This window comes from Hakea prostrata, chromosome 1 (assembly GCF_041222555.1).
Source record: "Hakea prostrata isolate BN-2017 chromosome 1, UWA_Hpros_2, whole genome shotgun sequence".
NCBI lineage: Eukaryota > Viridiplantae > Streptophyta > Magnoliopsida > Proteales > Proteaceae > Hakea > Hakea prostrata.
Window position 1 is genome coordinate 6,173,505 of NC_142600.1, and position 24,162 is coordinate 6,197,666.

The window sequence follows — 24,162 nt, forward strand, 5'->3', positions numbered from 1 at the left end:
ATGGTGATATTGAAAGGATATCGCTGTTTACCAGTTTTTCCATTCAGAGAATTCTCAATCCATTTCTTATTATCTTTCCATTCCTTGCCACCAACTCCAACAAATCAAAAACCTTTAAATGAAGCTTTAATCTCATCTGTGGTTTCGATTCTTAAAGAGCAGCGTTCGAAGAGTAGATGGAACTTCATCAAATCCCTCTATCCTGATGGCTTCTCCACAGCAGAGGTTTCTCAGATAATCCTCCAAATAAGAAACAACCCTCGTCTTGCTCTCCGGTTCTTTCTCTGGTCAGAGAAGTCTCTTTGCACTCATGACCTAGTATCTTATTCCACCATCATTCATGTACTTGCTAGAGCTCGCCTTAAATCCTTGGCACAATCTTTAATCCAGACTGCCATTCGAGTATCTGAACCCAACAACTCTGATGATCCAGATATTTCATCAAAACCTCCTAAGATCTTTGAAACCCTTGTGAAGACGTACAGGTCTTGCGATTCGGCTCCTTTTGTTTTTGATTTGCTGATCAGGGCATGCTTACAGGCCAGGAAGATTGATCGAGCAACTGCGATTGTTTGGTTGTTACGCTCCCGTGGGATTTATCCTACAATCAGCACCTGTAATTTTTTGATACGGTCAGTTTCCCAATTAAAAGGATGTGATGCTGGCTTTGCAATTTACCAGAAGATATTTGGGTTGGATGATGAGATTGATGAAAAACTAAGGGTTACAGTTCGTCCAAATGTGCAGACTTTTAATATACTGATGCTTTCTTTTTATCAGGATGGGATGACAGATAAGTTAGAAGAGCTGTGGGTTGAAATGGCCAAGTTCAGTTGTTCCCCTAATGTCTTTTCCTATAGTGCTTTAATGGCAGCTTTTTGTGATGAAGGCAAGATGACAGCAGCTCTCGAGATATGGGAAGAAATGCGATCAAAACAGATTGAGCCTGATGTTACTGCTTATAATACACTTATTGGTGGTTTCTGCAAAATTGGGCAAATTGAAAGAGCAGAACAATTATTCAGAGATATGGCATTAAATGAAGTTGAAGCAACTTGTCTAACTTATGAGCATCTGATGAAAGGGTACAGTGAAATTGGGGATATTGATTCTACTGTCCTTCTATATAAGGATATGTGCAGGAAAGATTTCATGCCAGAGCCTTCCACAATTGATAAAGTGGTACAAGTCATGTGTAGTAGAGATAGGTCCAATGAAGGCTTGAATATTCTTAGGAATGCCATGAAAAGACAAGATTTTTATCCAAGTATAACAAGCTATGAGAATCTAATAAGAGCATTTTGCAAGGAAGGTAAAATGGAAGAAGCATTGCAACTTCAATTAGAGATGGTGGGGAAAGGTTTTCAACCAAATTCAGAAGTTTATGGATGTTTCATTGAGGGGTACAGGGGACAGGGTGATGAGGACAAGGCAAGAGATTTGATCAAGGAGATGCTTGAAATTGGACTGCAACAAGAAGTGGACTAGATTCCCTGCTCATATGTTTCAGAGTGTCAATTTGGGAATTTATGTAATAGGTTTCTACTTTTGATTTGTAATTTCCTTTTTTTCAATTTCATTGGGTTGTGCTGTGAGCACAATATAAATCATAGCATAAAAATGTATAAAATTGCAGCCCTTGTACGAACATTTAAAATGCGAGGAATGCTCATATAATGATTAATAAAATCTCTGCCCCAGCTGATGAATTATGAGTATTACCATTTTCTCCTGACTTTGAGTTTATTTTTTCTGTTCTAGTCTGATCAGGCAAAAGTTCAAGAGGATCATGATGTATATGATATATATTGTGCTTTGATATGCATGCTTGGGATGTGTTTTAGATGGATTATGCATTCTCACGTAATAAAAACAACTATTTTATCATCCAACAATGGAAAGCAGCCTAGAACACATACATACCAAACACAAAAACATCAATAAAATAAAAAATAAAAAAAAAAAATTGAGCCAGAAAAAGAAAGGGTAATGTAATATAAATTTTAAAACCATTCATATTCATTGTGTTAACAATGACACAAGCAAAAATGAAAGAATTCTATCTCCAGAAAGGGTTTAAAGAAAATTATGCCTCTGTGATAATAATCATTTCATTTTAGGCTTTTCATTCCATTTTAGCACCAACTTGTAGTCTGCTGGTGACTGCCAACCATTGACATGGTTATAGTCTTATTCTATCTTGGCTTAATCCTCAGTCCCCCTAAAAGAATTTATTCCTGGAGATTAAAATGAAAGAAGAAGAAAACTTTACTCATCATCTAAAACTAAGTGGTCACTGGACATTAAGAATAACCACCAAGGCTACATTCAATCAACTGTATCCTCGACCAGGATCTGGTTGCCAAATTCAAGAACTCAACTCATTTAATAACCAAACAAAGTCTCTTGTACCTTTACAACATATTGGCGTTCTATTAGTTTGGCTTTAGAACAACTTGTATATAAAAAAAATGGAGAACGCTTCACCCAGATGTCATGTTTGTTTAGTTGCGTTTAGGCTGATCAACCTCAAGATAAACAATAATTGCTAAAAGTTACATAATTTCCATACTTCACAGAATGCATCGTGGTTCCATCTTAAAATGAACAATAAATTAAAAACTTAATTGGCTGCAGAAACCATAGCAACCAGCCTGAGATATTGAAATAGAAATCCAACCAAAGAAAGCTTAAGTTGAAGGCCGAAATAGCCACTTTTTATTGGAGTTAGACACAATAAGTTGACCCAAAGCCCCAAAAACTACCATTACATTCTATGCAGAGTCAACAATGAAGACTGAGAAAAAAAAACAAACCCTAAATACTACAGCAAAAAAGTCAGGAAACAGGGAGTAGGAAATGAGTGCGACCCGCAGTATGGGCTCCCTCAACGCTTTTTCACCACAAATCAGTGGGGTTCCCATCCAAATAATAATAAAAGTTATAAAAGATGGGACTGCCAATGGATCCCACATGGGCCCCACTCGATTTTGTGCTGAAAGAAGCATCAGGGGAGCACAGACTACTCCCCCGATGGGGAGGTTAACCAAAAAAAGTAGAAAATTGACCCTGTTCACTTGGAACCCCTTTTTTTTTTCTTGGGGGGGACTCCCTGTTCATTTGGAACTAGAATAAAGGACATGACGATATTTCACTCCATTTTAACTTTTTCAACTCCCATCAGCTTCAACTCCCATCAGCTGGGAGACCTAGAAAACTAACTTCCAAACAGAACATTACTATGCTGGGACTGATCTTCTCTGTTTCATGTTGTTACTGTTCTTCAGATGTTGACACTATCATGTTGAGCGGATATTATGTACTTACTAGTCTCTGATGTATTGGATCTTAAAGGATTGCGGATACATTCCTGGTAAAATTGAACTTGTTTCTTCTCATGGGGATGCTTATCAGACCTGCCTTGATCTCAGACATCTAATATAAACAATCCAACAAGAATCTCTCTCAAATACATTCTGCTCTTCCTTCTTCTTAGTACCATCCCCAGATTTGTTCATCATGAGAAAGCAAAAAACCAGCCACACTGAGAGAGAGAACCGACCATGAAAACCCTCCTCACTTGCTTCGGTAGCAAAAAGGAGGGGTTTCACAATCAACTCTCTCGCTGTCCCTCTGTCTCTGTATCTGTGTGTGTGTGTGTGTGAAGTCTAAAAACGTCAGATATTTTCAAACTTCACAAATTCCAATCTTGAAGATCTTGTCAATTTTCAAATTTGATCAGCACAAGGGGGACAGATTCCAGTCATAGGCTCACAGCCACAGATTTTATGGACCCTTGGTCTCATACAAAGTACAAACATTACCTCTGCTCTATTTTGGTATTCCTACCAATATCTGTGGTATAATGGAAGGGAGTGGGGAAGAGCAAAAAAAGTTACATGAAAGTCTGATAACTCCCCCCTTCCAAACATCCAACATCGTCCACTACTTTTGAGAGATTGAGTATTTTTCCGCACAGCAACTTCTTCAACAAATGTGCCCCAAGTAAAAAGAAGAGATAAGACTTTTCTTTCAGACTTATATGAATTGTGATTGTTATGTATATGATGTTTCGATGAGGATAATTGCTACAAAAATATCAACACTTATTTACATTAGTTACATTATTGTAAGGTTTTCTACCATTAGGCAAAAAAATGTTTTTCAGCAGTACACATTAAAACATCATCAAATTCTTTAGTATGGTAATGGCATCATCATCATTACTGTCAAAAAAGAACAATATCACCGCATTGGCCTCTTGTGCATGGAAAGAAACAGAGATTGGCACCATCAAAAGTAGTAGAGAAAGATAGTAATGTTTTATTTACATTGATCTAGACACATCTGGAGGAATGTATTTCATCTACATGTCTTACAATTTGAGGGGGTGAAAGTGAATGGATGTATACACAAGGAGAAGAGCAACATGAAATGGGAGTCTCAAATATTGCTCTCGCATCTCAGTTGCTTGTATTTGGAATTAAAAAAGTAGAATTGAATGTGTATATGCAATTACTATGGAGCCAGTTAAATAAAGAATTAAAATACAACGAATGAAGAAAGACTAGAGAATCTCACAGATTTTGATCAATGCTGATATTGCTGCTGCGTATGTTGATGGAAAGAAGAGGAAACATTCTCACTTCCATTGTTTACACCTTGTGAACAATGGCTCCAAATTGCATTTCCTATGTGTCCTACTCCTGCACTGTACACTCTGTTTCTTGAGCTGTTCCCGTTGACCCCTAAATCATTCCTTCTCCAGGGAAACCTTGGGTCTGCATTTTCATTCCAATTCTGCTGCGCCGCATACATCCTCCCAAAGGCATACAATGATCCATTCACTTGATCATCCTGATTATTTTCTCTAGTAACTGACCCATCTGGTCTAGCCCCTGATGTACTTGGAATACATTGATCCATGTTATGGCCTGCACCACAGTGGCCGAGCTGTTGGACTCCTCCATGTCCATCCACCACCATAGGGTAAGGAGAAGATGAGGACAGAGGATTGTTTTTCTCACAGGAGTATGGAGGTAATGGTGGGAAGGGATGGAAAGCAACACCGGGTGCAATTGACCAACAGTCAGTAGCTCCTGTCTGGAGTGTCCCCAGCTGCTGCACAATGGGGAGTGGTATACCATATGAAACATGCAAGAAAGGTAGGAACCTCTCCTGGGGATGTGCGACCTTCACTTCAAAACCACAGCTTACAGGGCAAGCAATCTGTGGGAAAAGGCTGCCAGTTTCAACCGTACCATCACTGGGTGGACCTGCAGGACCATTAGAACAAGATGGAAAGGAAAAGCCAGGTGGCACATCTGGAATGTTCTCTGTTCCATCAACCATAGCAGATGCTTCATCGTTCTGAGGAAGACTTTGAACACATACATCGCCCACATTTTTCCCTCTATTAACATCAAATGGCTGGTCCTGTACTGCCTCACTGATCTCAAGCTTCTGTGGGCTTGGCTCAATTTTACCTTCATTAGGCGCAGGTGGTGGATTGTTTTTCATCTCTGCAGGCTGATCCCAGCGACTTTTACGCTTGCGTGTCCTTTTCCCACTACCTAGGGAACTGCCTTCCTGGGTATTAGTTTCGACAGGAGTTGGTGCAACTGTTGCCGAACTGATGCAATTAATTATTTCTGGAGGTCTCAGACCTTGATCATGCCAACCTTTCTGTGATGATACAAACGAATTGCTACTTGGCCCACTACAGGGCTCCAACTTGCTGTCATCTCTGTCAAAGTGGCTAAACCTTCTGCTGTAACGGGGAATCCATCTATCCCGGAATGATCTTGCAATTTGATGAACCTGGAATATCTCAGCACAGTTAAGAAAGAAGCACCTAAGAACTAGAATAGAATGTTTTGTATAATGAGAATGTTAACCAACATGTAGTCTAAAACTGCCATGAAGAATGATACAGCATGATGAACTTAGACCGAGAAACAAGATATAGCTGCCAAAACAATGCAAAAGGCCATCATCAATCTACAAACAAAGTCAACCAGGGAAAAGAGGGGAAGGGACGGGGGGCAACAGTATAATATGAAATATGAAAAGTTCACACACGTTATTGTGGAAGTGAGCCGAGCTAATGGTTCGAGATCTTGTGAGAACTTGGTAATTTTCTTGGTCTCAAGAAAGGTCAAGATGAAGCCACTTGCGAGATGAGACCTATACATGGCTTTGGCCAAGATTTCAGCATCTGCCAATACACCCTGTCTCGATGAGCCATGGAATACTGACCTCTCTTGATAGCATTAGGCGGGATGAAGAACACAAAAACAAGTAAACTGGTCATTCTACCACCATTTGAAGAGTTTCTGCACATCAACACTATTTTGAGAAGATTTCAAGTTTAAGTTAAGACACTATTCCCCAAAAGTATTACGTAGGTTTGTCTTGAGATGCCTAATCCTTGGGTGTTTGATTTTACTTACATTTTCCCATACAGTTTGCAAATTTCTTATTTGCTTGTATACAAGTCTGCTTACAGGTGAGTGGCATAGAATCACCACAGGTTCAGTTGTTTTCCCCTCTAGATGATGCTATGTATAACATAATGTTTTTGAAGCCTTGGCAAGTCCATTCAACGGAAGGTTGTTGTAATGCTCTTGCTATAATAATGACAAAAAAAATGCATAGACTTAATCACTATTGTTGTTTTAATGCTTTAAGCAAAATAATGTTATTTCCAAGCACTTAACAGTTAACTATGATAATGTTGCCAGTTCACATGGTTCACACACACCAAGAGCACCCAAAAGTACAACCTAGCACATCCTGTAATTAAAAACCCAATCCATGTTGATGTCGTTGAGAAACTCTTATTGGCCAAGTACTGCTGCAGCCATGCATGGCTCATGTGTCTAAGCAGCGATCTCTTGTCCATTCTCAAATTCTTGGAATTTTCATTTCTCAAAAGTTAAAGATATGACATTGAGAGATACATTCAAATCGATGCATCTAGAGGGTCCCCAGGCCATTTAATCTAATCTTGCTCCCTTGCAGAACCTAAAAAGTAGCATCCTGGCTGAATGGCTAGCTTTTGGCTCCTGGTTGGGGTGATCGGTAGGAAAGCGTTGTGCATCAGTCCCTGCTGTACTCATATTTTCATTATCAGATTCTAATCCTAACGTCAGGTGACACATAAAATTAATAAAACCTAGAAAACAAGGAGCCTAATAATTTCCTAAAATTTAGACTAACAAATATAGAGAATATAACTCAAATTGAAAGTTTTCCTACATGTCCAACAGCTACCTAAAATAAAAGATGACATATTCCTCCCCCCCCCCCCCCCCCCCCCCCAAAAAAATAAATCCTAAATATCCTATTGAACCAAAACAAGGTCTGGATTCAGTTCATCTTGGGCTGGGTTCTCAAATAGGTTTGGGTTGGGGTATAAGGTAGTGAACCTCCATAGTGTTTTGAAAACCTTGACCATGAGTTTTGTAGAAAAGTAGCAATAAAAGCTTATGAGCCGGGACTATTGGCTTCTTGTATGCAACTTGAAGAAAATAAAAAATATGAAGGACAAACCCATGATGGGCTATAGCTCGGTCATGACCAATTCCATGATCTTCTCGTGTTTTATTCTGGCTGAGGTTGCATCACAAATGTTGCCTCTTTTGGCTTCTTCAGACTGAATAATGATCTAGCTGGTGTTTGAGAGAATCTCACCACAGATCGGGAGACAAAAATGGCCACTTAGCCTCTCATTGGAAATCAAATGAGCAAAGCTTTCTATTGGGTAAGCAAACTCTGAACTTGAAGACACAAGGATCCATAGCAAAACTTGTATGCAGATTGGCTGCAGGTCCACAAATAAAAGGATTCTGAAATTAAGGAGTTGATGGTGAATCTCATAATTAGGGTAGTATATGACAATAGTCGCAGATTCACAATTAGGGGGAGTGTAACTATAAACATCAAGAAAGGAGTCATGCATAGGTAGGTGGGCAGACAAGGAATTAACATTAAAATAAAGCCAGACTAGAATAAGGAGAGTAAGCAGAGTAAAATCAGTAAAATAAATTTCCGAAGAAAAAGAATGTTAGTCAGCACAGTAGAAGTGAGAAGGGGGAAGGAAATAGGTTGGTTAGCGTCTTTAAACATGAAGTGAAATTAGCAAGCAGTTTTGACTGCAAAGAGTAGTTCTCCCACAATATAACTGCAGCCCAACAAACTTATAGACAACACCGATGACTGTGGCCCAAAAAATTGATCAGGGAAGGATGTTGAAAAAAGTGGATTAAACCCAGCATGAGGTTGTTCAAGATTCACAAGGATTTCTGGTCTTCAGCTTCACTAAGTCTAGTACACCTCAAGGATGAGTTTTGAGTCATAGATCAGGTATGACTTCAATTCACCAGCTCCCTCCTTAAAGGGTGGTTGGTTGGGGATTTTTGCAAGGGAATTGAAAGGGATGAGACAGGTTTGAGTTGATGTTTGGGTTTGTTGGTGGGAACCGCAGGAGTGGAGTCGTCACCCATATAGAGAGGAGGGGTGCTGAGAGGCTGCAGATATCAAATAGGGAAGTAGGTAAGACATCTTCTGGAGATTTTCTTTCTAGCTGCAGTAAAGACAGGAAAGAAGGGAAAGCGAAGCTGTGGTATCAAAAAAGACAAAGAGGTTTGAGAAGAAGGACGACAGAGATTGATGGGGGAAGGAGATGGATGCTTAAGCAGTGATACCAAATTGGAGGAAGCACAGTTAAGGAAAACACAAAACAGGGTTGCATGTGAGGGTGAATCCATAAGAAGAAGGGGGGGGGCAAGAAACTCACATATGCTACGGGTTTCAATACACTTAGTAACTCATTTTTTCATTGTCAAAATCTACCCCCACCATGAGGTTACACATAAATTTACAAAACCCAGAAAACATGGAATCCTAAATACTTCCTAAAACTCGTACTAATAAAAGAAGAAACTCAATATAACTCATATTGGAAATTTCCCTGGCATATCTTATGCTACCCAAAATAAAAGATTACATATCTTTCCCAAATAAAATAAATCCTAAGTATCCTATGAACCAGGACAGTGTTGGACTCTGTTCATACTTCTGGGTTCCCAAATGGGTTTGCGTCTGTCCAAAGTAGCTCAACTGCATCACAAGGCCCCCAAGGGTTCTTGTGATGACCATATAACAAGAGCCCCCAATGCACCTACACCTAAGTTTTCGAAGACCAAAACAGATGCCTTCATATAGATAAAGCTACTGAATATGAATCATTGGATAAATACTTCTCTTCCGTTATACTGCCTACCATGAAGTTATAATTCAATTCAACTATCCAACCACTCCAAACCTGTTCTCAACAAAATAAAGGTATCCAACATTTAAAATATTTTTATATGTTTTCATCGTCTTTGGATCTCTGCAAACAAATTATAGGAATTCTGAAAATGTTTATAACTTGTAACTTCCTACAACCTAAAGTCACAATGCCAGAGGTCATTAGGCCAGTTCTTATGGTTTGAAACAAGTTTGAAGGGTAGTAAGGAAATTCTAATACTAACATCATTAACCATACTAAACTGCTGTACAAATTCCAGGTTCACTGCACCTAGCTGACTCAGTTCTTGTGAACTGGAATGCCAGCTGAAAAATGCTACAGAGTTTTCCTGAAACAATAACTTGCAACAATCTGGAAAGGTTCATGAATGAGTGCTTATTTAGTGATGTTTGGTATGTACCCAGAAATATATTGTCTATTAAGTCCAAGAATGGCTGTTTGTTTGCAGCAACCAAAAGGAATGGGATTGAATGCAGAACAGAAAAGTCAGAAATCGAATGTTTTCACAAGTATGCATATGAAGAACCATAAAAGCATGGCAACTGTGTCTAGCACATCACATCTGCTGATTACATAGAGAACAAATTATATGAACAAATCTTAAACCACAATAAAAAGAATTCACAACTTATAAAGGATTCCCATATCTCAATAAGAAACCAGAAAATGATATGAACAAATCTTAGACCACAATTAAATTCTTCAAATCTTGGAATAGAGGGCACAAAAGAAAGAGACAGCACCTGTACGTCAGAGTGTCTTGTCAGTGCAAGTATTGAATCGGTAAAGCTGCGACAGAAATACAATATCAATACCAAGATCAGAAAAGTTTCAAAAAATACCTTCCCAAAAAAATAATTAATAAGAGTACTAGAAAAGGCAAAATCTAGTTCACATGGTTTAACAGGAATGATCGCTGTATGTTTGTAACCATAAGAGAGAAGGATAACACCAAATGTCCATCAAGGGTACCATGTGTGAAGAAGACAATTAATCAGGTAGGTTTGCATTGAACAATGAGAGCAATGGCTGTTAACTATATACACAATCCGAACCCACCAAAGTCAAACTGGCCAACCCATAAGCTATGAAAAAAAAGCAGGGTCGAAGGGGAGAAAGATAGAAGGTGTGAGCATGTTAATAGACCTGGACAAGAATCAATAACTTCAACTGTTCCGTGGCATAATTGTCAACACAAATTCTAGGCGCAAAGGAGCCTTGGTCACCTAGGCAGGCACCTAAAATGCCTAGGTGTGGTCGCCTTGCGTCCAGGCCCCCTCCAATGCCTTGGATTGCCCAGAAATTGTGACAACATTGGCAGACCTGGATTCCCAAAACCTAATAGAATGTTAGTGGAAAAATTCATGTAAGCAGCAACAAAAGCTGACATGATCATCCTATTTATGCTAAAGAAAATAGGAGAGGTAACTGTTTTTTGTTTCCCAGATGAATGAATAATATCATTAACCAAAGCCCCGAAGGGGAGAGAAAGAATGTACAAGAGAAGAAAAGACAAGAAGCAATAGGAAGTAGGGAGGAGGGGGCGGGGAAGATTACAGCCTACTAGCCAGCAAAAATAAGAGCCTAAACCCCAGGAAACAACAATAGACTTGTTCCTTGGGGTATCACGAACTGGGAGGTGGGGAAAGCAATGAAGTCTCGCAGAAATGTCAAAGCAGGTGGCTCTCCAAATTGCATCCATAGATCTAGATTTAGAGGTCCATCTTCGGAGACTCCGCTCCCACCAGAAGTGAGAGATCAATGTGTTGAACACCAAAACCAAATAAAAAATAGTAGTACCAAAGAAGTGCCTTGAGAACCAAGCCCGATCCTTAGAAAAACCAAATAAGCGTATGCAGCGGAGCCAAATGGAGACAATAGCTTTCTCCCATAAGGAGTGGGAGATGGGGCAGGAGAAGAAGAGATGGTCTACATCTTTGGGGAGGGCATAAAATAAAATAACAACCCAATTTATAGATTTAACAACAGGCAATAGATAGTATATGGTTCAATGAATTACCAAATCTGCAAATTTTCTTTAGAATCTACAATAATTTAAAAAAACTCGGTCTTTAGCTTAACATATCTAAAGTGAACCTTCCCTAAGTTTATAAAAAAAACTTCCTCCACACCGTTAAACAGAATCCCCTCAGTTCCTCCATCCTATCAATTGAGCTACCTCTTGCCGCCCTAAATCTGAAGGAGGTTCGGGAATCTGCCGCATCCGTGATTTTAATTTGGCCTGCCTCCTCAAACTCATCTGGAAAGTTACTTCCAAGCACGACTCCATATGGATCTCATGGATCTACTCTTACCTTCTCAAATCTAACTCCATCTGGACTGTTCCAATCCATTCCTCCTCTTCCTGCATCTAGAGAAAGCTTCTAACTCTTCGGCCTCGGGTCCTTTTTACAATCACTATCCAAATTTCCTCTGGATCCTCCACTTCTTTCTGGTTTGATCCCTGGCATCCGATGGGTATATTGTTCTCTCTTCTCGGTCCCCGGGTTGTCTATGACTCCCGCATCCCTAAGGCTATCCCTCTCTCTTCATTCATCACTAATGGCTCTTGGTCTCCTTCTCCCCACCCTAGTCTCACACAAGTCTGGAACTCCCTCCCTCCCCCCACGTCCTTTGCCTATGATATCACTATGTGGACCCTCCCCAACCAAAACCTTCACAACTGCCTCTACCTAGAACCTCCTTAGATCCTCCTCCCCCCCCTTGGGCCACCTTGGTTTGGTTCAAAAGCCATATCCCTCGCCACTCCCTCACCCTTTGGAGAGCCCTCAACCTTGCCCTCCCAACCCAATCTTTCCTCATCAGCCGCCACATCCTTGCTAACCCCAACTGCATCCTCTATTGAAATGGTACCAAGGACCTTGATCACCTTTTCTTCTCCTGCCCCTTCACCTGCTTTATCTAGAGCTTAGCCCTTGCTTCCATTTGGCCTAGATCGAAGCGTTCCTTTGGTTTTGCTCGAGATTGGAATTGGATCCTGAGAAACTTTTCTGGATCCTCGATTTGCGACATTGTGGGTAAGCTCGTTTTTGCCGCTACTGTCCATCACTTATGGTGGAGCGCAACATGAGAAGATGGACTTCCAAATCTCAATCCCGAGATTTGATTTGGAATGCCATCTTATTTGATGTTTCTTCTAGGCTTACATCTGCTCCCCAGCCCCCTGTTTTGGACTCTCTAAGGAATAGGTTGATTGTTAGTTCCTAGAGTCTAGCCTCCTCTTTCCAGTCGCCCTCTTGACTGGTTGCAGCCCCCCTAATCTCTCCCCCCTGTTTTTTTGCCTTTTCTTGTTGGCTCCGTTTTTAATATATTTATCTATTCATCCAAAAAAAAAAAAAACTCTAGAAAGAGTTGGCAGCCAGGACATGATGAAGAAATGGAAAGTTTTGGATTGATTAGTGCATCTCGGACACAGATACATGTTTTTAAATCTATATCTTTTTTCCTAATTATAGATTAAAGCACAAAAATATGAATGTAAATAACTCTAAGTTTCTGACTCCTTTTCCATATGAATGGTATTAGTTTTTGCCGGTAGAGGGAAAAAGTGAAGGGATCAAATGATCTTGAACCACTTCAGCTTATTTGGAGTTTGGCAGTAAGAGAGGCCGCTAGGGCTTTTGAGACCCATGGGCAACCGACATAGCATTGATGGAATAACTTTTACCCACAATTTTTTAGTTCACTTTTGTATAGGGATTTGTAAAGCACAAGGACCTGTTACTATTCTCCTTTCAATTAAATGTTCCGACTTAATCGGGAAATTCCAGGTAAAAGAGGGGGGGGGGAAAGAAAGGGGAGAAGGGAAAAAAATTTATACATCAATCAATCTAACCTTTCCATTCCAGGATGAGGTGGACCTCCATTAATGTGTTCTAATTTAAGGATTCCCTTCAGAGCAAGAAACTCAAATACCTGCAAAAATAAATCAATGATGAAATGGGTCAGCTTTTCAAATTATTAAGCTGCGTATCGGCAATGTTTTACAAATATGTTCACCACAGCTAACTTCAAAAATTGCAAGCCAAAATTTGAAACAACAATAGCAATGAAAAATGTGAGGACAAACAAGGGAAAAATGTCTGTGCTTGCACCATAGACTTTTGGGATTATTTATATTCCATTATTCCATTATTGGTTAGTAAAAACAGAGGGTGTGACTTCTCATTCTGCTGTGCTCAGGAGGTGCCCAAAGCAAGCACATGACACCTCAGTTTCTTCTCTCATAATCTACTGATTCGTCTCTTTCTATAATTCTATCTACCTCTTTTAAGTCCCTACACATACTCCTGTTGAACAAACATGTTTTCACAGGCCACATATCCATCACTGTCATTTCAATTCTCTAAGGTTGTTAACTGATATGGTTACCAATCATATCCAGCTCAGAATGCAGGGATATGGTTATTGAATTTTTGTCCATCAGAGTTTTATGGCAGACCAAGTTTCTGTCTTCCAAGTCTTGGGGGCCTGGGCCTGTGTGAGAGAGACATGCGTTAATACCTACAAGAGAGGCAGGGAAAGAAAAAAAAAACCTTAGTGGTTCTTCATTCTCCCATCAGGTTCTTGTATTAGCAGAATTGTGTTTCCCCTCTTCCTGAGTTTTTTATGCGTTTGTCGACAAGGAGAAACAAAATGACTTATTTAACCTTGTTTGAGCCATTACGGACACATGCTCATTGCTCATTAATAACTTAGCACAAATTAGGCATTATGTAATTTCTACCTGAGATAGAATGAGCTCCTCACTTATTTCCATATTTCTACTTTAAGAAACAAGCTATGAAAGCATACCAAATGAATATAGAAAATAGAAATTAATCCAAAGAGATCTGTTGTATCAAGACAAGATGTTACAAGGTTGGACGTGTAAGCATCTATATTAGTTTTATCCTTTCTTAAACATTGTAATCATTGATAATCCTACTATATTCAACTACCACAGTATGTGCCTTCGTGAACTTTTCGGTTACTGATAAATCAAGCACAACCTGTAATCCAGTACGCAAGGGTCCCACCACTGTGGGGTCTTGAAGGATCACAATAATGCACTGCCTTACCCCTACTTTCACAGAGAGGTTGTTTCCTGTTTTCAGGGTCCCTACGGCTACTATACCCTCATTTTGTTCCCCCATTGGGGTATCTATAGTTTATAATCAGAGCTAAACCTACTCTTGAGTAGGAAAAGGAATACAAGCTTGAGGTTAAAAAGGAAACTAGTCTAAAACAGAATAGGAAAATAGACAACTCATAAAACCATTCAACCTAGAACTCCTAAAGGGAATAGGAGAGGGATTTATCCCTCTCGATATCTAGCACTAGCACTAGCTAGCAACAGACTCGAGAGGGGCAATCTTGCCACTTTTTTTTTTTTTGATGAATAAAGAAATATATTAAAGACAACAAACGCCAAGAATATAAAGGGAGAAAGGGGGTGGGGAAAACAAACCTCTCAAGGGGGATGGCCTAATGGAGGAGGTGAGACTCCAGGCACTAACAATTAGCCTATTCTTGGGATGGGGAAAAAAAGAAGTCTAGAAGAGACCTCAAAACAAATAGCCTTCCAAATCATATAAAGGGGATCGAGATTTGGATGACCAACGCCTAAGATTTTGCTCCCACCATAAATGGTGGATGATCGCACCAAACATTAGTTTGCCAACTCGGTCGCAAAGAGAGGAGCCCGGGAAAACTCACAAGCACCAAGCCCAATCTTGAGCAAAGCCATAGGAGCGCCTCGACCTAGGCCAAATAGAAGCAAGGGCTTTCTCCCAAAGAGATTGGGAGAAGGGGCATAAGAAGAAAAAGTGCTCAAGGTCTTCAAGACAGTTCCAACAAAGGTTGCAATTAGGGTTAACTGTGATGTGATGGCTAATGAGGAAGGCTTGGATAGGTAGGGCTAGGTTACAGGCTCTCCAAAGGGTAAGGGAATAACGGGGAATGTGACCTTTATACCAAACTAGGGGGGCCCAAGGTCCAGGGGTAGAGAGGAGTCTGAGGAGATTCCAGGCAGAGGAGGTGGTGAAGAGCATGGTGGAGGTAGGAAGCCAAATGGTGGTGTCACAGGAGATGCCAGCATTAAGGGCAAGGAGAGAGTTCCACACTTTTAACAGTTAAGATTTGATTTCTAAATTCTATTTACAGAATGAAGATCACAAGGTACTAGTAGAGTAAAGATGTATCCTCATAATCAAACGGATGTCATGGAAACAATTTGAAATCTTTGTCTCAAAGTTCTCCTTCATGTTTTTTCATTTATTAATGCATGATTTCAGTATTTTTTTTTTCTTGGATGAATAAATAAGTTTCTTAATCAAAGGGAAGAAACGGGGAGGGGAAAGAATAATAGTTGTCAAGGCGGAAAGGTGAGGTGAGGCGACAGAGGGCAGTGATAACTAAGGCAACACCAAACAAGGTGATAAGGCATCCCCCAAGCGACAAGACGACACCAATACGCCTTGACATAAAGAATGGCTAGGATGCCTAGGCATGGCTAAGGTGATGCTTCGGCAACAACTTGACAACTATGGAAAGAATATAAAGACAAGCCAAATGAATAGTAAACAGCGCTCAACAAGCAACTCCAAACCTTAGAATAGAGCTAAAAGTACAATACTAGGCAAAAATGGACAAAACCAAGACAATAAGCTAAGCCAGAGTGGTGGAGAGGGGAGCAAGAAATTGACTTTGCAAATTGTGGACTCATCACGTTGAGAGCTTCGAGGAGGATCAATTGAGCCAATAGCCACTATGCGGCATGTTGCAGTATCGCAGGAGGCAGACGGGGCTTTGCAAGCGTTGCTCAGAACTCCATGTGAATTAGAGACAAGGATCAACTGTCCATCGTCATCAATCCGGTTCAACTCTGCATGATTTTAGTATTGTTCTTAAAGCATGTATGGTTTATGGGCAATGTTTTAATTTTATACTAGAAATTTTGGGTGTTGTTCATCGGAATTTAATTTTGCTTGTACAATACTATCTATCCCTTAGTTAATAATGGTTGGCAAATTAAGTAATTCAACTTTCTATATGGTTTGATCAATGCATATGGTTGTTTATTAACTAGTTCAAATCTATATATGGTTAAAATATTACGATAAAAAGAAACATCAGTAAAATCAAATTTCAGGCTTCATTTAAGGCGCACCAATCAGAGCCTAGTTAAGGCCCAGATAGAGTTAAAAAGGCCCAACACCCATTTTAAGGACCAATTAAAGACCGACTTAAATATCTTATTTGACCCTGATCCCAGCCAGGCCCAACCCGACTATCTAAATGGTCAGACATGGTGCATCCTCCAACTTTAGTGTGTCATGGCTAGGCCCCACCAAACCCGACTAGTTGACACCTCTAATACCACCAATATTTCTTGTGATGTTAATTGACTTTTCCATATAGTAATTGTGAACTTAACCATGTTTTTGTAGACCACTACTTACCATTCATAGTTATTCTCAATTTAATGTTTACAGAAAGTATCAAATCACCATCTGAAAAAGGTATAATTCTTGGTGTCTTCTTAAGTTTTTCATCTCAAGCTAAACTTCTTCATTGGTATGGAAATCAATGAGTTGCATTTTAGCATCTAGCCGTAACAGCTTCATTTCTAGCCCTCAATCTGATAAGTCAGAGCTGGGCCAACTGTCAGTTTACTTAAAGGAAAAAAAGGACTGTTAAATTGCTAGTTCAGATAACTAAGCTCTGGAATTTTCCATTGGCACTTTCCTTGTAATTACCCCTAATTATCAGACTCAGTCTGATATCAACAACAACAACACAGTTCAGATTCAGCATCAATAATGGATACAACTGGAGCTTGATATGCTCCACGTGAAAAAGTACTGAAAAGATAAGTCCATGGTTGAAGCACTTCAACGTGCTGTTGACCACGGGAGAGGGAGATCAGGGGAAAACCTAATATTGTTGAAGAATTTAGAATATAGTCCTACAATTAAAGAATAGAGTTTTGTTTCCAAATCAATCAAAATGGCTATTAAATAAACCAGATTGGCAGATACAAAAGGATTTATTTAGGTACAAGTCACAAGGTCCATTGACAAAAACAAATTGCATGTGTCAAATGGATCAGAGAAGGCAAGGTTCCCCTACACAGACCAATCGAGCTAAAATTTTGGCTCCCATCACAATCTGAGGTTCATGTGCCATTTTCATCTCTGCTGGAACTAGCATTTCGGTGAAAGCCAAAAGTGCTATTACTTATTCATGACCTTTAAATTCCCCTGTTAATGGCATCATAAATGCTATGGTAACAAATCAAACCAAGGCTGCAACTAAATATTAATGAATAAATACATAAACAATATGTTACTATATCTACATTCATAACACACACACACATGCAGGGAGAAATAGAATCTTTTAGTTTATGGTGCAATGCCTTAAGAAGCTTTCGAAGAATAGGAATTCTGTTGAAGTCCTTCCTGTTCTGCTTTAATATGTTGTGAAGCATCTGCAAACCTACATGTGGAAATACCAATATATTCAACAATTGCACCAAACTAGAATACATAAATGTCCCATGATAAGTAAAACTGTATGCTACACATTAAGTGAAGCGTGATACCATTTTTATTGATAATGTCTGTCAAAACCGTCCGTGATTTTGTTTTCATAAGTGCATCAAGAATGATTGAAAGATCTCGAGCACTGAAGGGATGGGAGGAGAAGAAAAAGCAAATGGCCAAAAGAATTGTTCAGGAAATCAAAGCAACATTTGCAATATGATTATTAACTGATCAAGTGAACCATGATATAGAAACACTGAAAGCAACAAGATGTGTAACAAACCTCTGAAATGCTTCGCCATTTCCACCGTCTCCAGAAGCCGCAGTGAGAACCAAAAGTTTCAAGTAGCGTCTGCTTGCATCCTGTTAACAACTGAATGTCTCAGAGACAAAGTGAACCATGTGTTATATATATATATATATATATATATATATATATATATATATATATATATATAGAGAGAGAGAGAGAGAGAGAGAGAGAGAGAGGAGAGAAATTCAATGATTTAATGGTCAGTCATTAATTAGTCACCCACAAATGATTAGATATTACTTACTTTTCGTTTGCTTATTCCCCTTTCTTTATCTAGCAACTCATTGAGTTTCTCCTCAGCTGCAGGTGCCATAAAAATTGAAATCATGTATCCATGAAGTTGAGATAAGGTTATGATGACGGTGTTATAACTGTATATAAAACTCTAGAAACAGAAATCAAGTAACAGAAAGTGCTTGCCTCCTTCGAAACGACTACGAATGGAACCATCCATCTGTTTGTTGGGTTTTGTCATAACCTGAGTTTTATTGGCAATCACAGGATACGCAGTGCTCTTTCCTTTTTTCGTTGAGCTAGCTGATCGACATGCTTTCACACGAAGATGTGATTTTGAAATATTAGGTTTATCCTCAACTGTGTCAAATATGGACTTGTTGATACCAACTGGATTGATCATACATTTCTTTATAGTGCTTGCAGTTAAGGATGCAGTCTCTTGAACTTTACATGAAGATTTATTTGAAGTATCTTCCTTGTTTAAAGAAACCTTTACCAATTGAGCAGATGGTGGGGGTTTTCTCATCCAAGCATTGCTTTGTACAGAAACCTCTAATGGCACAGAAGAAGATGATTTGCTCAAACCGCCATTCATTTTCAAAGACAATTCAGGTGATGATGATGGTTGGGCTGAAGGTAAGGATGGAGCCAGGGCATATCCCTTTTCTAATGATGTCTCAAACCCCATGATTGCAAGTTCTGATTTGCTATCTCTAGCTTGAAAAGGAACGTTTGCAAATTGTGTTGCACCATCAAAACTGGTAACCGAAGTAATTCCATCAATGTTATCCTCATCAATCATTACAGGTTCAGGAAATTCTTCATCTGAATCACCTTGAACAATTGTTTCAGCATTCAATGGATCCCCTCCAATATAGCCCTGGCACAGAGAAGACCCACAAAAACATTTCTTTGCAGCAGCACCATATACCCGCACATAGTTGTAATCAAATGTTAACTCTTCACCCTAACACAATCAGTATTCTTTTTAGCATATCAAAAAACCAAAAAGTTGATAGAAAGGGATAAAACAATAGATAAAGGAATCAAATATAATGACAAGGAAATCCTGTTTAAGTTTGCATGCACCATGTCAAATTGGCTATGATAACATTTGACACTGAGGGCTGTTCTTAGAACAACAGAAATCTAAGGGAATGGAAAGAGAAAGAAGCTTTTTTTTTCTTTTTCTCTTTTTTTTTTTTTTTTTTTTTTGGGGGGGGGGCCACCATGCATATATACCCAAATCAAGAATGGAACGAGGAAATAATTGATATAAAACAGGAAGCTTACCTTTTTAATATCTCTTATTGCAAATAGTCCAATACAAATTTCCCCATTCACCATCCACTAAACCACCAAGAGATCAATAGAGTTAAAACAACTTCACGTATAGTAGATAACAAGTAGCATCAGTATAGTTTCTGCATTCTTCAATTTAAAAGAGTGCCACAATGATAAACCATAAACCATGTTTACAAGCAAAGAGGTAGACATAACAACAGCAGTTTGCGCACCAAATAAGAATTCAACATAGATACCACACTTAAATCTAAATTTTACTGAAGGATTTGTTTTCGGGTCAAACTTTATTTGGTGAAACAATCATCTAATCATCTTTCCCCTAATCATTTGAACCAGACTTCCATATTTGATCCATACAATATAAATAATGAAGCAAGGACATAGGAACCAATGCAGTGAATGTGAAAGGACAAGAGAAGCATGGGAAGAATGTCTCAAGTGCACATATGAGTAAACAAGCTGATGGAAATCATGGAACATAGAAGTTCACCTTTTCTGTACGGCAATTAGGTTCACAACTATGGTTAATAAAACGCCCCAAATTCCCTTTAGAACCTGCGTCGATAACCTGAAGGAAAAGGACCAATCAAAACCACTAAACAAGCATAGTAATATGAAAAATTGTGACTAATATTTTCTCTTCAGTTGCAAAGAAAGCAGATTTGCTATAAATTAAACGTGAAATGACTTTGAAACATGAAGAGACCAAATAAAATAGCACAAAGCCATCATCTTGTCGGAATTGAGGAACACGAAGGACAAAGTTTATCAACACAATATTGGGAGATTCAACCATACCATTAAAAGGACAACCTTAAAAGTTAAAACACCAAACAAATGGGGAAAAAAACAAATGAGAAGTAAACACAATTTCAATTTTGTATGTTAGTTTCTCAAATGTTTTGGCGGAGATGGATCAAACTTTTAATAATGTACTCAGCCATAACAAGTACAATAGTACATCAGACAAATACTACAAACCCACCCAGATTCAACATTATTTTAAGTTCTTTTGGGTTGGGGTGGGGGGGATCAGTCCCACGGTGAAAAATAAACCTACAAGGGATTAAAAAATGAAGCTAAAATTTACTCTTCACTGCTATGGCACTCCAAGCAATGAACATCAAGGAAATTTACTTGGAGAGGTAATGACATGGTCTCTGCTAATTCAGGATAAGGACTAATAAAGCAGAAGTTATATATTTGACCTCATGCAAGCCAAGGATCCTAAACATCAAGCATGACTTGATCAATGCTATTATCATTGGAAATGAGCTAGATGCTAGGGAACACTTTACAGATCCCAGATGAAGTCTGGAGAGAACTTTTCTCAAAATTTGGATATTATTATCACTGGAAATGAGCTAGATGCTAGGGAAACACTTTACAGATCCCAGATGAAGTCTGGAGAGAACTTTCTCAAAATTTGGATATCAAATCATACGGCTGAGGAACCAGCAGCCAAAGCCCAAGAAGGCAAGAAGACCAGCAAGACCACCAATTTCTGACAGGAAACCGCTCCACGTCAATCTTCAACTAGCCCATCCAGCACTAAATGAATGAACGATTTTGAAAGAAAGACCCCCTCCCCAGCCCCACTGAAGGAGAAAAAAACCAAAAAATAGAGATAACACAAAATTAAATTGCAATTAATTAGATCTTGCAGTATAGCTTGTAAAGAAAAGGAACTGAGGTAGTATAGTATCATCTGGTAACATACTCATGAACGTATAGATCAACAACATGCTCAGAAAGGAAGGGTTTGTATAACTACAAAAGGTGCCAACTGACCAACCTCACTGCCATTCAGTGCCATGAAGTAGAAGTGCTTTTGCCCTTTAAAAGCATATGCCTTTTGTCGTGCTTCGTAAGCATGTAAATCAAGCACCTGGTTGGATCATAAGCCACAAATTAGAAGTTAGAAATACTGAAACTATAAGCCAGTAATACTGGCCCAGCAAGAAATATCATGGTAAAAGAAACCTAGACTAAAACATAAAAGCTTATTTTATCTGGAAAAGGGAAAAGCATAATAATGTTAACATTGTAACTAGAGGCATGAGAGCAAGGATTCATCGAGATTCATTCATCAATTGCACAAGGGGTAAAGGAGAAGAAAAGAATCTTGAATAGCACTAATGATCAGTTACTCCTTACTTCCTCATCCCATAACAAAATTGTCTCATATTAACAATGCAAAAGAGAAAGAAAAAAAAATCTCTTATTAACAATGCAAAAGAGAGATGCAAAGCATTGGGTTCACAACAGGCAGAAAAAGAAGGAAGAGAGAACAAAGAAACGAGTAGGAAACAACAATTAGAAAACCCAGATCTCACCACCACTACAGACATCAAAGCGAAACCCCTGCAGCCAAAGAAAAAATAACTCATCTAGGCATGATCTATGCCTAGTTTTTCTATAGAGCCAGATAGCTAAACAATAAACCAATCAGAATTGAGGAAACAATCCAAACACTACAAGGTATTTTGTCAATAGAGTGTCAGTAATGGATTATGTGTTAAACTAAAATTTGTGAATTCCCACACCCCCACCCCAAGAAAGAAAGAAAGAAAGTTTGACATGTGGAGCAGATCCTGATTGCTGCTGATAAGAGAAAATTCCATTTCACATATACAGAAGCCAAAAATACAAAAATATGCCACTAATACAAGCTCCATAGGAAGGGTTTCTGCCTTGTATTTTCTTTTTTCTTTTTTTACGATTTATAAAATGAACCCAGCCAGAAAATATAACAACTGAAGCAAAAACAAAATAACCTCCAAGTTACCTCTCCAACATATTCAATTAGAAATTGTCCCTCAGAAACATCTTCCTGTAACTGCAGCCCATATCCCTTTTTTCCACATCGGACACACTTTAGTTTTGAATATTGGCCTTTTTGGAACTGCAATTGAACATACAAACAACTTATGGCATTGATAAACAGGAAACCATGGAAAGATAAATACATAAATATTTAACTATAATGGCAACACATGCTAAGACCTGTTGGTTTGAGCAAAGGTTCCCACAAGGGCAGGTCCCCTTAACACATTCTATGTTAAGGATCCGGTTGAGGCACTCATCTCCACAACCTGAGCTTCCATCTGGAGGAGGTGTGCAATGGCATACCATTATCTGGTTCAATATAGAGGAAATCAATGTATTAGAAAAACCCTTTCAAAAAAAAAAGGAAGAAGAAGACAACGGATGGATGAAGATGCATATCAGTATACATCCCCCACTTATAAAAAGAAAAGATCACATCAACATTGAGCAACGAAAATGATTGGAACATATTACCCAAAAATGGCATTTGAAAACAATGGAAAGTCATTTTTCATTTCTGTTGATTTATTCCTAATTCTCATATTAACAGAAAACCAGAAATTCAGTAAATGCTAGAACACAAGTATAAGTGCAAATTAGATGCGTATATATGAGTAGTGCCGACCTCATCAATTGTTTGCGTTTTACGGCTACGGTGTAGAAACAAATTGGACTTGATAAGTTTCCAAGTTGCCTCTTGAGGAACTGCAGCAAAACCAATTAAGTGCACAGAAGTACATAAAATTCTAAAAGATCAGGAATACTTAAAGTTCTGAAAACTTCTTAAAGCTGTAATCTGTACGCTGTAGTTAGCACAAATGATTTGTTGATTACCTGCAGTCTGCTTGCATTCAAATGCATTGTAATTTGGGCATCTATCATAGGCCTCTTCTTCACAAGAGGCATCTGATATTCCCAATTCTGCATTAATATCTGCATTTGACTTCTCCTGAGGAATTGAGCAGTCACCAAATGCCTTGTCTTCATTGTCCTTGCAAATCCTTGCAAATAATTGAAAATAAATAAATAAATAAACAAGTGGTAATCAAATATTCACTAGAGATCACTGGAAGACACATTTAACAGTACCCTAGTTCCATTAGCAACTGTAAAGGTCAAACCAGTGAAGTATACCCAGCTAAAAAAGGGGGGGAATCTTTTAAGTAAGATAGAAAAAAGAATTTTAACTCCGTACTCTGTAATCCATATACCTTTTTTGGTTCCAAATCACTTCCATATAGAGATTTTCACTCCGTTAATGGAAAATTGTTAGTCATATCATGGGTGCATACATGTGGAGTTGATTGCAGTGCAGATAGGAAGCAGAACGAATGACATGCAGAAGTAAGCAAACAATCCTTTGCTGAAGAGATGAATAACCAACAACAAAGATGTGAATGGCAGCCAATACACCACAAAATTTTAGGCCATCTCTTGCTCAGTAGCAAGGCAGCAGTTACGCTGATAAACATATAAACAGAATTCTTCACACAAAATAGACTCACGTATACATACATTACATACAAATCAACATTTATAACACTGAAAGAAATACCACCCATTTACAGAACAAGCTTGCCAAGTATCTAGATACTATCATGGGCCTTTGGTAA

The 24,162-nt window shown here is 38.8% G+C and overlaps 2 protein-coding genes across 6 annotated transcripts in view; one reads left to right on the top strand and one right to left on the bottom strand.

Annotated features, from left to right (window-relative positions):
* On the top strand, positions 1-1,695 carry LOC149026981 (Tetratricopeptide repeat (TPR)-like superfamily protein). Its single transcript, XM_089157699.1, has one exon. It carries the CDS (start codon positions 1-3, stop codon positions 1,486-1,488), a length of 1,488 nt encoding a protein of 495 aa, XP_089013825.1. The 3' UTR covers positions 1,489-1,695.
* LOC149026982 (uncharacterized) overlaps positions 525-24,162 on the bottom strand; it is a 27,990-nt gene continuing 4,352 nt past the window's right edge. For 4 of the 5 annotated variants that reach the window (XM_089157682.1, XM_089157688.1, XM_089157670.1 and 1 more), the window contains 15 exons: positions 23,384-23,550; positions 23,175-23,254; positions 22,727-22,858; positions 22,509-22,625; positions 21,516-21,608; positions 20,211-20,288; positions 19,709-19,765; positions 18,599-19,382; positions 18,423-18,478; positions 18,149-18,228; positions 17,925-18,007; positions 17,739-17,818; positions 13,173-13,252; positions 10,060-10,105; positions 4,255-5,820 (listed from right to left, as the gene is read on the bottom strand). In XM_089157682.1, coding sequence (XP_089013808.1) covers positions 4,591-5,820; positions 10,060-10,105; positions 13,173-13,252; positions 17,739-17,818; positions 17,925-18,007; positions 18,149-18,228; positions 18,423-18,478; positions 18,599-19,382; positions 19,709-19,765; positions 20,211-20,288; positions 21,516-21,608; positions 22,509-22,625; positions 22,727-22,858; positions 23,175-23,254; positions 23,384-23,550 — 3,163 coding nt within the window. In that variant the 3' untranslated portion in view covers positions 4,255-4,590. Of the gene's footprint in view, positions 615-4,254; positions 5,821-10,059; positions 10,106-13,172; positions 13,253-17,738; positions 17,819-17,924; positions 18,008-18,148; positions 18,229-18,422; positions 18,479-18,598; positions 19,383-19,708; positions 19,766-20,210; positions 20,289-21,515; positions 21,609-22,508; positions 22,626-22,726; positions 22,859-23,174; positions 23,255-23,383; positions 23,551-24,162 lie in introns of those variants that run through there. The other variant, XM_089157673.1, reaches the window with a different exon arrangement.

Excerpts from the sequence above, each read along its gene's own strand:
- LOC149026981 (XM_089157699.1), top strand. The coding sequence starts at position 1 with ATGGTGATATTGAAAGGATATCGCTGTTTACCAGTTTTTCCATTCAGA.